At 40.3% G+C, this 13,129-nt stretch overlaps 1 protein-coding gene across 5 annotated transcripts in view; it reads left to right on the top strand.

Annotated features, from left to right (window-relative positions):
* USP6NL (USP6 N-terminal like) overlaps positions 1 to 13,129 on the top strand; it is a 132,560-nt gene that overhangs the window by 95,705 nt on the left and 23,726 nt on the right. For all 5 annotated transcript variants that reach the window (XM_032473660.1, XM_032473661.1, XM_014558447.2 and 2 more), the window contains 4 exons: positions 1,035 to 1,115; positions 8,453 to 8,560; positions 10,791 to 10,900; positions 13,072 to 13,120. In XM_032473660.1, the coding sequence (XP_032329551.1) occupies positions 1,035 to 1,115; positions 8,453 to 8,560; positions 10,791 to 10,900; positions 13,072 to 13,120 (348 nt within the window). The remainder of the gene's footprint in view (positions 1 to 1,034; positions 1,116 to 8,452; positions 8,561 to 10,790; positions 10,901 to 13,071; positions 13,121 to 13,129) is intronic.

Here is a 13,129-nt window from a genome sequence, read left to right as displayed (position 1 = left end):
AAAGTAAAGGAACAGAGGGCTGTTCTTGGCCAGTTCTTTTCGAAATTTACAAATCAGGTAGGTCACTCTGCTGCCTTAGGAGTGAGTGAGAGGGCCCAAGCGCTTAGGAAAACTAGCCTTTCTCCTGGAAACCAAAGAAGCAAGGAAGACGCATTTTCTCTACCACCTTCCCCGTTCCCCAGCTTTGCCCCAAATCTGAATTTAGTGTGACATCCGGCACCTGCCGGTGCGTTCAGCCTAGGTTCCTCATGCTGTTTCTTTAGCCCCTGCGGTGCTGAGCTGGCTGAGCAGTATGCCTGTCCCTGCTTCTCGGAGTGCTCCTTCCAGGTCAGAGCCCTCATCATCGTCCAGGTCTTCGTTCAGGCCCGTCTGACGGCCCTGAGTGGGATTGACTGCTCCCTCTGCCAGCACTTGGGGTCACCCTCTCCGCCTCTCGGCCGCAGCACCGGCCACAGCACTGTATGCTCCGTCAGGTGCCCTTAGCAGATGGGGAATTTTCTTTAGGGCAGCAACTGTTGCTTATTTTTGTACAACTTTTTACTAGCATAGTGCTACTTATATAATAATCTCTCCAGAAATAAATACCCAGTTCTCCTTTATAAAAACCACCTTTGTCACTGAAAACATTAAGATGCCAGAATTTAGTAAAATGTGAAAGAAGAGAATGGAATTTTGAAGTTGTGTTTTTGTTGCTTCATAAAAATATTTTAAAATATTAAAAAGTTTCCTTTTGGCTTAAATTTGTAGAATACACAGGGTTTTCAGAGATTAATTTTTGAATGTTAGAAAATACAGGATTCCTTTTTCTTTGCCTACCCCAGTGGAACATCTATATGTCATAACTTTAAGGAATACTGTTGATGCAAATGTAATCAGTTATCCAACTTTTTTTAAATGTTAGGGTATTTGCTGTCTAATATAGCATAACTTTTTTAGTAGTCCGTTTTTCAACAGCATTTTGACATTTTTTTTTTTTTGGTAATTCTTAAGAAGCCTCAAACAAACAGTAACAATGAATTTCAATTTTATTTTAGCAAAAGCACCTGGAAATTGAAAGAACTACTAAATGGTTGAAAATGCTAAAAGGATGGGAAAAATACAAGAACACTGAAAAGGTAATTAAAAATGTTCCTTCCTTATGAAACTATACAAATTTAATGTAGATTTTCCCACTAGAAGCTCCTCTTTAATTATAAGAGTATTACATTCATATCTTTTTTTTAAAAAAGTAAGTTTAATTTAATTTAGTCGAATGCCTCAAATATGGAGTCTTTTTGTTGTAACAGAATACCCAGTTCAGATTGGATGTATGGGACAGTCCAGAGGGAGATTGGTTCCAGGAGTGATTGAGTTCGGCGTTGGTTAGGCTGCCTGTGATGTGGTTTCTTCCCATCCGTCTTCTCTGCAGTGCTGTCAGCCTTATGTTGGGGTCGGCTTCCCTTTAGGGTCAGAATTGCTGCATTTATTCCAGGCTTCAAATCCACCTGTCACATCACCCAGGAGGAGCGAGGGGCTGGCCTCGGAAAGCTTTCTCTGGAGCAGGAGCACTCTCCTTGTCCAGAAGCTTCTGGCTGACCTCCCCTGAAGTCTTTCCTGTGTTGAGTTTGTGCTGTTTTAAACCAGTTTTTAAAAACACACACACTTATTAATATGAATGCCAGTCTTTGTCAGTCTTTAAATATTGTCAAGCTTCTAGTGGTACAGGCTTTCCAAAATTCTAACTTTTGCTTGAAAGGGAAAATGTTAACAGTGGCAACAAATAAGTCAGTTATTTTCCTTAAAGTGACAGGCTTACTTCGTTTATTTTTGAGAAAATATCTCCTAAATACCAAAGTCTCAGCAACCGTAGTTGGTTGGTCCGTCTTCCTTTCCAGTAACAGCAGTGCGCCGCGGAAAACGCGCTCGGCTCAGATCATGATACAGACAGCCGCGTAAATGCTCTTTCCTGAGGCCAGCCCTGTCCTTCTGTGTGTGGCACGGTGCCGTGTGTGCGTCCCGTCTCGTCACCCAGACTGTTAGCAAGACGTGTGCAGGATCAAGGGTGAAGACACTTGGGCTTTCTTAAGTGCACCGACTTCTTTTGTAAACTATGAGCAGAGAGAACTGTGGCTTCGTTCGTGTTCTGGCGCCGGGAGCTTCACCACCATTGCTTTCCTGCTCTTGGTGCGAAAGTCAAGGCGGTGAAAAAGGCAAATGACATTTTAATATCATTATGAAAATAGTTTTTGACCTCATGGCCTGTGCTTTGAGAGCTGCTGACATCTAAGCCTTGGTTTCCTCATCAGTAAAACGGAAAAGATAAAACCCTTTTCCAAGAGATGAAAATTTAATGATTTCATGCAGGTAAGGCACTTGGCACTGCACTTTGCATATAGGAAGCACTGAATAATGTTAACCACCACTGTTAGTTTTTTGAGGGAAGGTTGGACAATAAAAAAAAGTTTAAAGGAAAAAAGAAATCTTCCATAATCCTATAGCAAAGCACAGTTGAGTGTAACTCTTAGAATTTTTGGTCTGTTTCCTCACACTTGCTTCCTGCGCAATTGTTTTCCTTTTTACATAGATACAGATGGTTATAAATCAGCATTTACCAAGAATTCCAGGCAGCATCAGTTCCTTGGGGTCTAACAGGTGTTACATAGAAGCAGTATTGCCTGATGGTTAAGCAACGGACCATCCTAGCTTTGGACCCCGAGTCTGCCACGTTACAAGCAGTGTGACCTGGGGGAAGGTGTTTAACCTCTTCCTGCCTTAGTTTACTTATCTCTTAATACCTCCCTCAAAGAGTTGTTTTGAGGATTAAATAAGCTAATTCATGTGATGCACAAAGAATAGTGCCTGTACTTAATATGCAGTCAGTAACTTTTATTATTACATGAGAAATAAAGTTGGGAAAAATTAAAGCTAAACAGAGGTCAGCAAGGTTTCTCTACTCCAGGCCTCCGCAGTGTCTTTAATATTACAACGTGGTAGAAATTTTTGAGGGACCTTAAATTGTGTGACACTTGTTCAACCATGAAAATCTGTTTGTCACGGGGAATCTCACAGGACTAATGTCACTTGTCTTTTTGAGCACCCTAAATATCCTTATTTAAAGTCTGTTAGACTCTTGCTGTTTTATTTTCATCAGGAGTGAGCTCCTCTCGGGCTGCTGACTGCATTGAGGTGTTTCAGGAAGCACCTCAGGGTGGGATGTTGGTCACGACACCCGTGTTCTCGCTTAGCTCGTGCTCCTCTTGGCTGCCCTGAGCTGACAGCTGCTCCGCCTGCCGTCTCTGTGGAAAGATCGCTCATGTGCTAATTGCAGGATGCATTTCGATGCATGGCATCTGTGCTTTAATCTCAGCTTCAGTCTAATGAAGTGCTTGTAGAATTACATGGCTTTCTGTCCTCTGGTGCACGTGTGTCTGTGAAAGTATATAAGCCCCTGTGAAAATGAGCAGTTCCCCTTGTTCTCCTGACAGCAACTCTGGCTACTGTACTTCCCGGTAAGAGAGATTTTAATAAAGCTCTTTCTTTGGGGTATAATTTTAAAGCACTTTCCCACAACTATAATGCTAGAATTATTTGATGATATACATATGGTCAAGTCTGGTATGAAACAGAATGCACCTTCTAAAAGGATTACTGCTTTCAGTTCAGACCCAGCTTTAAATTGCATTGAAGTAAAAAATAGTATGTATTTTTCTTCTCTTCCAAGGGGAGATAAAAGTTTTCTCTCAACAGACTCTGTACTTATGTGGTAGGAGTACAAAGAAATATCTTAAAATATCTTGAAATTAAAATATAGCTCTGATAGAGAATATTTGGGTTTTTTGAATACAAACTTCAATGAAAAAAATTGCCATTAAGATTGATTACCTGTGTGTTTTCACAGTGACTGCCCTCTATGTACAGCCATACTGTATTTTTAAAATATAATCAGTCTATTAAATGGAGAGATGAAGTTCTGTCTGCTAAGTGGAGGCTGTTCTGATTTAACTAGTCATGATATAATTGTGTCTAAGTTCTGTCACTGCAGAGTTCCTACTACAGATAAACATATTTTTTTCTTGAGGCAAATAACTGAATGGACCTTTGTTGGTCAGATAACTAATAGACTCGTATTAGCCAACACTTGATTTTACTGACGCGAAAATGGAGGCACAACCTTTAAAAATCAGTTTTTCAAGGTGTTTATTAGTGACCGTCAAGGGCTCCTATGTCCAGATGTCAGGGCTTGTTTATTGCACCATCTTTTTGCTAGCTGCCCCCTTTGATGTCTGTCAGTAAAAGGTCAGAAGGGAATAGAATGCGGTCCTAAGAGACAGAGGGCCTTGTGGATGGTTTAAGACTTTTTCAGATCCAAACTCAGGAGACTCTTGTCTATTTGGAGGCAGAGACGTAGGGACCAGTGGAGCAGGGGTGATTGAAGGACACAGAGAGGCCAGGAAGAGCACAAGCATCTCAGAGAGGGAGCTTTTGTTTCATGGCGAATGCTTGCTGTTATGAAAGTCCCACGAAATTGAGCCAAACTTGCCAGGCTGACAGGTATACTCACTGGCACCATGATCATGGGCACTGGTACATTTATTCATGTTTTGAAATCACTGAGGTTGGGAAGATGTGTTGAAAACATTAGGTCAGTTGGTGGATTTTTTTTTTTTTTTTTTAGTTGATGAATTTTAAAAATATACCTGTGTGACTGAAATAGACTGGTTTTATTGGCACGTGAAGAGATCCTGGAAACAGAGGAAGATTTCAGGCCACCTTATTTATTTAAAGACTTTATATATCATATCCATAAAACAAAACTGTAGCAGAATTTTAAAGGTAGTACTTTTCAAGTTGGAATATTAAAATGTTGTTAAAATCTATATCATGGTTGTTCAGACTATGATCTATAAAGTCAGATTACCTGTATTTCAATTCTTCTTCCTCAGTTTATCATTTGTGTGACCAGCTAGTTACTTAACCTTTTCTATGTCTTAATTTTCTCATCTGTAAAATGGGCATGATAATCATACTACCTGCCTCTGTAGGAGTGTAAAAATATTAGGAGAAATAAATTGATCTAGAAATTAGTATCTCAGCTCCTAATAAATCATTATTATCCTCACTGTCACCTCCACCCTCACCCCCACCCTCATTTCTTTCTTGCAAATTTTTGCATATCCTTAATATTGAGTTTATTGTCATCTTCTCTAAAGGATATCTTTCCTAACTCTCTCATGCAGAATTCATCCCTCTTTCCTCCAGTATCTCTAACGTAGTCTCAGGATGAGTGAGACCCACTGTGCTGGACCAATAACGAAGTGACCACCACAGCAGATTCACTGCCCTTGTCCCCAGCACCTTTACCCTAAATGTCTTCTGGTTTCCCCTTAGAATCTCACATGTCCTCCTCCATCAGGGCCAACTGCCCCCTGAAATCACCCCGCAGACCTAGATAGAGCAGTGCCCGCTGGCCCCCCTTTCCCACCCGGGCTCCCTGCCGGGGTGTGATGCTCAGCTGTGATAGCAGTAGTCTGTGACTGGATTATGAAGGTGGTACGTCCATAATTAGGTGATTATGTGATTCTCTGTCCCACTACACTGTGAACGCCACAGGACTTTTTCAAGTTTGTAGCCATAGTACCTATCAAGTGTTGGCCACAAAGCAGAAAGTCATTACAAAGTTTCTTTTTAGAATGAATGAGTGAATTTTGTTTATTTACTAGTTGGGATGACCAGCTATCACCTTTTACTGATACATTCTACTACTTTAATAAAGTTATAATCTCTAAGAGGCAGTGTGATTTGGCAGAAATACCCTGAAGTAGGACTAGGAAGATGGAATTCTTGGCCTAGACAAGCCATTTCTCTGTTCTTTGAATTCCTTCCAGTTAAAATGGAATTATAATTTAAAATTCTTATTTTAGGATCTCATAATTTCATTCTTTTTCTGCTATGTTACTTTCTGTACATGTTTCATTTCATTACCTCCCATAGCTTGAATTCCAGATACATACCTTTTTATTTGCCTTTTAGGTTTTGAGTACAGTTTTTATTATCATTATTTTAATGCTTTCTGCTCTTTGATATCCTTAATATTTTCCATTTCACATATTTTATTTTACTGAGTCCAAGTGAGCAGAACAGTGGATACTACATACACCATACTGTTAGAAAGATGATCTTTGTTTTTTATAACATATAAAATCAGTATCTTCTACTAACTGATAACTTGTGTGTACTTTTGGGCAAGTTATTTAATCTTTTTGTGATTCACTTTCAACATCTGTAAAATTGGGATAATAATATTTCATGGAATTGTTAACATGATTAGATGAGACAATATATAAAAATAGTTTTAGAATTTCCTGCACATAGTAAAATCTCAGGAAAAGCTGGTTTTAATTGTTACTGTTGATGATAATGACAGTGTATCAATATTTCTTTTTCAACTTTTGCCATGCATGCCTCATTTTTCATTTTAGCCCTGGAATAACACTGGGACCATGACTTTTTTATTTCTACCTGAAATTTCTCCATTGTTTCTTCTTAGTTAAATCATGGCAATCTGACTGATGTTTGTTTTGTTTTTCTAAATCTAGATTTAACTTTAGGATATACAGTAGAGAGTAATTTATGTACAGTTGTTGAATACAGAATTGAATGAAAGCAGTAAGTTATGTGTAAAGTCTTTGTAAGCAATACAGTGAAAGGTGTACACGTGATTCTTAATTTTATTCATTGGAAAACATCCTTCAAGTCTGTCAAAGTTTATCTGTTTATCTGCCATTGTATTTTATGTGACTTCACAGTTTCACTTCTCACACTTGCAGTACTTCCCACGTTCTGATACTCATGTTGATTACACTTTAGCATATTTACTCAAGAAATTCAGGAGATAATTTGAAGTAACTTTTAGTGGATGATATTCCTTTAAAAAGTTATGTTTTTTGTGATTTTGAAGTGGATATAGATAAACTGTCTTTAGAAAAAAAAAATCTTAAATTCACTTTTTTAAAAACCACACTGAGTTTGCAGTTAGTGGTGGTAAATGTTCAATGCGTGGGAAAGCTGAAGCAGCGGAGTCTAGTTTACACAGGCTTCCTGTGTGTGCTCCTCCAGTTACATCTGCTGCAGGAGTTAAAACGCCCATGTTTCTAGTCACTGCTGAAATTTCAAATTTGAAACATACTATGTCTATACCAAAGGAACAAAACTGAAATTTATGTATGTAATTATCTAACTGAATCACCTTCATAGCATTCACTGTTTCACAGAAGTTACTCTGCTTTGTCACTCATGTAAAATCACACATAATTAGAGTTTCCTAAAGCTCCATCATGCTTAGTTACTACAGGTTTCAGTTTTAAAAATCTAAGTAGTATAATCGTAGAAGTTGAAGCTCTGCTTATTAGTTCACAGCTCGTCAACATTTCAGTTACTAGAACTTGCATCTTGTTTTCTTAGCCACCCTATTTAAATACATTGCTTTGATCATAAGGGTAACTACATACTTAGTCTTAACTCACTTCTTAAGTTTCCGCCATAATTTGTTTAATCATTTCCCTTTAAGTTTCATCTACTTTTAAGTTTCAAAGTTTCCTTATGCACAACTTTGTAATGAGCATAATGGGTTTATATATTATTTTGAATACGTAATTAGCCTTGAGGAAAAAGATATAATTATAAGAAGATGGAGATGTATGTTGAATCTTAAGATTCCTAGAGCGATAACTGTACTTTCCAGGACCCAAGAGTTAATGATACTGATAATTTATATGTAATTTCATTCAAAAGTGATGATGTCGCTTCTTGATGGAGATTCAGCACTATTTCTGTCTGGTCAGATAGGGTCAGTGTCACTTAAGAAAAGGACGACAGTTTTCCTAAAGAAATTATCAAGAGTTGAGAAGAGGAGAGGGAAGAGTGTGTGTGTGTGTGTGTGTGTGTGTGTGTGTGTGTTGGTTGGAGGGGGTGGGTAGGGGGCTGAAGACTGGGTCACTTTGAATTATGTGATAGAAGGTTCTAGAGAGTCTCTGCCCTCCATGAAGAATCTTTGACACAAGAGAACCCTTTTGCTATTTGGAGCCTTTTAAATGTATAAGGCAAAAGGAAGAAAAAGTATGACAGCTCAGTTGTATCAGTGGGGGACTGTGTAAATCAGATGTTCAAGACTTAAGAAAGAGCACTGACTATGCTTTCGTGCCACTGCAGGAACACCTTTGCAGTGTGTGAACATACTGACGCTGGGCTTACTCAGCACTTCCTTACTTGTTTACTCTCTCCTCTGTGTGTGTGTGTCTCCCTGTTCAGATCTGAAAAGTAGAGATGAAAGGATGCAAACGTGCCATGTTAAATCATATCAGTTATCGGGAGTAATTGGACAATAAAAAACTAACAAATATTAATTCATTTGATTTGAGGGACTAGTCTAAGCTTTGTCAGTTTGTGACTTTCAATTTATATTTCTTTTAATAAGTTTCATAGGAGAATTTACAAAGGAATCCCACTCCAGCTCAGAGGTGAAGTCTGGGCTCTACTCCTGGAGATCCCTAAAATGAAGGAAGAAACAAGAGACCTTTATAGTGTGAGTATTGAGAACCAGCCTGTTAATTTGAAATTCTAAAGTAAAACCTACTTTTTTTTTTCCTGTAAATTTTTTAAAATTAAAGTATAGTTGATTTATAATGTTGTGTTAGTTTCTGGTGTACAGCAAAGTGATTCAGAGAGATACCTATTCTTTTTCATATTCTTTTCCATATGGTTCATTACAGGATAGTGAATATTGTTCCCTGTGTTATACAGTAGAATCTTGTTTATCTGTTCTATATGTAGCAGTTTCTATCTGTGATTTGCAAACTCCTAGTTTATCCCTTTACCCCCTTTCCCTTTGGTAAACATTAAGTTTGTTTTCTATGTCTGTGAGTCTGTTTCTATTTTGTAAATAAGTTCATTTGTATCATATTTTACATTCCACATATAAATGAACAGTATTTGTCTTTCTCTGACTTTCTTCACTTAGTATGATAATCTCTAGGTCCATCTATGTTGCTGCAAATGGCAATATTTCATTCTTTTTTATGACTGAGTAGTATTCCATTGTGTATCTATATGTGTGTGTGTGTATACACACATACATACATACCACGTCGTCTTTATTCAGTCATCTGTCAGTGGACATTTAGGTTTACCTGACACAGGTCAGAATGGCCACCAGTAAAAAGTCCACAAATGATAAATACTGGAGAAGGGTGTGAAGAAAAGGAAACCCTCCTACACTGTTGGTGGGAACGTAAATTGGTGCAGCCACTATGGAAGACAGTATGGAAGTTCCTTAAAGAACTGAAGGTCGTTACCATGTAATCCAGCACTCCCACTCCTAGATACTTGCTTTTAATGTCATAACTTTAGAACCAGTGTTGAAAATGCTGTCTGAGAGAACATATATGAAATCTAACCCCAGCACCTAGGACAGTGTACCTGTCATACAGTAGGTGCTCAGGAATTACTTGTTTAATTAATGAAAGAAGAAAATCTTATTTAGCATACTATGGTAGTTCTCTCAGGCCACCATAACAAAGTACCACGGACCGAGCGGCTTAAAACAACAGAAGTTTGTTCTCTCGCAGTTCTGGGGGAGAGAAGCCTGAACCCAAGGTGTCATCAGGACCGTGCTCTCTCTTGAGGCTCCAGGGAAGACTCCTCCCTTGGCTCTTCCTCCGTCCTGCACTTGCCAGCATCCCTGGCCTTCTTTGGCTTGAGGCTGCATCACTCCAGCCTCTCCCTCCGTCTTCGCGTGGCCTTGCCCTGTGTGTCTTTGTGTTGCTGGGTCTCACCTTACAGGGATACTAGTCATTGGATTTGGGGTCCACCCTGATCCAGTATGTCCTCTTAACTTGAGTACACCTGGAAAGACCCCATTTCCAAATCAGGACCCATTCACAGGTTCTGGGCAGACAGAAATTCGGGGTGAGGGGGACATTATTCAACCCAGCGCACATGCTAATGTTAGAACTGTGGTTCTCAGTTACACTTTAGACTTTCTTTACGTAGAATAAAATTATCCAATGACTGGTTAACATGAGAGAACCATTCAGTGAAAACCAATCATACAGTAACAACAACAAAAGAAAGGACTTGCCCACCAGTACTTGCAGGCTTATCATGTTCAATAATAACATAAATGTTATTTTTACTGTTTGAGATTCCTCCAGCATTTCACCAAGTCTTCCCTTCCCAGTCACCATCTTACTCTCTCTTTCCAAATGTGGTATAAATTGCTCTCCTTAAGTTGGAAGTTCAGTGGGCATGGAACGACTTTTTCTTGATCTGCTGAGCTTTTTCTTGCACGGTGAGATGTCCTGGCTCCTGAGCTGGTGCTCTTACCCACTCCTTTCTCCTGTTCTTTTCATTGTATCTCACTGTCGCTTGTCTCTACTGGGTCTAGTGGTCCGTCTTACAGGTGGGCGAGGTCTGCCCCTAGTTGTGAGCAGCGTACCTGCAGCGTTAGCCTGGCCCAATCATCCGTCTCCAACCAAAATGAAAATCTACTCTATTGACAGGATGGGGTGAGAAGAGGTGGTGGGAGGAGGGAGGAGGGAGAGGTTGGAAGTAGGAGAGATGTGGGCACGGACCAGAGAGAGACCTGTAACTGTGTACCTTGTTACGTTGTTTGCATTTTTGAACCATGGAAATAGCTTTACTAAATCAAAAAAAGAAAAAGGTTTTTAATGAGAACTGTTTTACTGTTTGTCGTAGGGTTTTCGACAACTGACTTCCATAAAAATGTGCTTTCTTCCCCTCTTTTTCCTTTTCAGAAATTAAAACACAGAGCACGGGGTTGTTCACCTGATATCAGACAAATAGACCTTGATGTCAACCGCACTTTTAGGGACCATATCATGTTCAGGGACAGATACGGCGTTAAGTAAGTGAAGTTTAATATTATAAAATATGAATAGCATTTATAAATCGTCTTTGTCAACTTAAAATGTATTTAGAGTATCTTGTATAGACTATAATTTGAATCCAGGTCTAAAGGTTTTAAGTTTTGGCAGATCATTTTGTCTGTTTTATAAAACTTAGGATCAAATTTAACTTAAATTTTTAACCTTTAACATATAGTAGATGCTATAAAATTGCTACAAAGTCATTATATGATCTGAGAATTCTTAAATATGTGGTAGTTTTATTAAAACTCTTAGAAAAGAAATGAGAGGTTGCATTACTTTTGAGAACAGTGTCAGTAATCAATATATCCCTATAATCTTGACTCCACACACTGATGGAACAAAAGAAAAAAAAAGGAAAATGAGCGATGAAAAGACTGTGGCAGTTTATGAATGAAAGGTACAGTTTTGCTGACCTCCATATCAGGGTTCAACCAAAGAAATGGAAACCAGTAAGGGACGGAAGCGAAGAGGTTTATTGCGAGGAGGAGCTGGCTTACAGAGCTGCAGGGACGGACTGGACAAGTTTGAAACCGTAGGGCGGGCATCGGGAAGGGCCTGCTCTGGGGATGAGCTGAAGCCACTGTCCAGGGGAGGAGTTTCCTCTTCAGGGAAGCCTCAGATCTGCTCTCACCGCCTTTTAACGGGTGGAATCAGGGTTGCCCTGATTATCTAGGCTAATCTTCCCTATTTAAATTCAACTGACTATGTATTTCAGTTACATTTACAAAATTTCTTCACAGCAACACCTAGATTAGGGTTTGGATAACGGGCTGCAGCTTGGCTAGGTGGGCGCGCAGAGCTGACCGTCACAGGGCACCCCTGTCAGCTTAGTTTCCAGATAAGACAACGAAGCCGTACTTCCGCCTGCCACGGTGCCGCTGTTCTGCTTGCGACTGAGACTGTGTTAAGCCCCTCTGCACAGAAGGATGCAGGGTCTCTAGGCGATGCTCACTCTTCTGCTTTGATAGTCTGTTACCTGAATGCTGTGATATGAAGTCAACTGTTACTAAACATCTTATGTTAGATGATAAACGAGAAGGAAGAAAATACGTTAAAAAAATGCATGCACACAAACATGTCCATGTCAAACTAAGGAAGAAATCCTCGTAACAGTTACAGCCGTCATTTCTGTACTGGGCGTGTGGTCGTTGCTGGTTCATAATTTACCTTCCCACGACCCATCCGTTCTCCCTCTGCCCTCGGCAGGTACCTCAGCTGGTCGTGGCTCTTCACCTGGTGGAGGGACTGCAGCCTTTACTCCTCAGGGGTCTGGACCATTATTAGCGTCCTGCCTGGACTTGACTGTTGTACTTTTCCACTGACTCTCATCACAGGGTTTGATTTTACTAAGAGGCACCTTCCGTGTTCTCTGTGTTCTCGACACACTCTTCCTTCTGTCCACCGTGTCCCGGCAGCTCATTGCCCCTGGTTGCCAGGATCAGTCACTCAGTATCGTCATCTCTTTTGTCTGTTGCCCAAAGTGGCCGGGTGACCATCTCATCTTCCAGTCCCGGGGAATGGTTGTGTCTCCTGGGGGCGACACTCCTCTCTTTGGCACTAGGACCTCTAGACCAGCAGAGCCCGAGGGTGATGGGACAGGGAGCACACACTTTGTCAGGGGACGATGAGCGGTCGTGAGGGTGGAGCCACCCGCACTTCCACCCTTGAGTCTTGGACCCTGGGACCCTGGCTGTGGGAGGGGCAGCCCTGAGTTTGGAGGCTGATTCACAGCCTGTCCTGCCTCTTGGGGGACACGGCCCCAGCCCTGCAGGGTGGAGCCCCCAGCTGTGAATAAGGCTTCAGAATGCTGTTCCCTGCTTCTTCAGGCTAGCCACTGTTGTGGGATGACTTCGTGGAGAGAGTAGTTCAGTGAAAGAGGGCAGCACATTTTAAAAACGGTGAAGCCCTTTGTGCATTGTGGTATAAATTCTTTCCGTCAGAATGAACGTTATCTAGCCTCACATTTAGACTGTACAGGGTATTGTTGCATTCAGCTTGGGACCATTTCTTTATTATAATAGTAGACAGTCCAGATAGATTATCTGTCTATCTTCAGTCAAACCGTTGTTTATTTTTTAAAGTGCATAATTGTAGAAATATGTGAAATAACTCAGTCGTCTTCAACGGAAGTTTTCTTCTTTTCTAGGCAACAATCCCTATTCCACGTTCTCGCTGCTTATTCTATTTACAACACGGTAAGTGGG

The sequence above is a fragment of the Camelus ferus genome, chromosome 35 (assembly GCF_009834535.1).
Source record: "Camelus ferus isolate YT-003-E chromosome 35, BCGSAC_Cfer_1.0, whole genome shotgun sequence".
Lineage (NCBI taxonomy): Eukaryota > Metazoa > Chordata > Mammalia > Artiodactyla > Camelidae > Camelus > Camelus ferus.
Note: the sequence above shows the minus strand (reverse complement) of the source record. Positions and strands in the feature narration are given on the sequence as shown.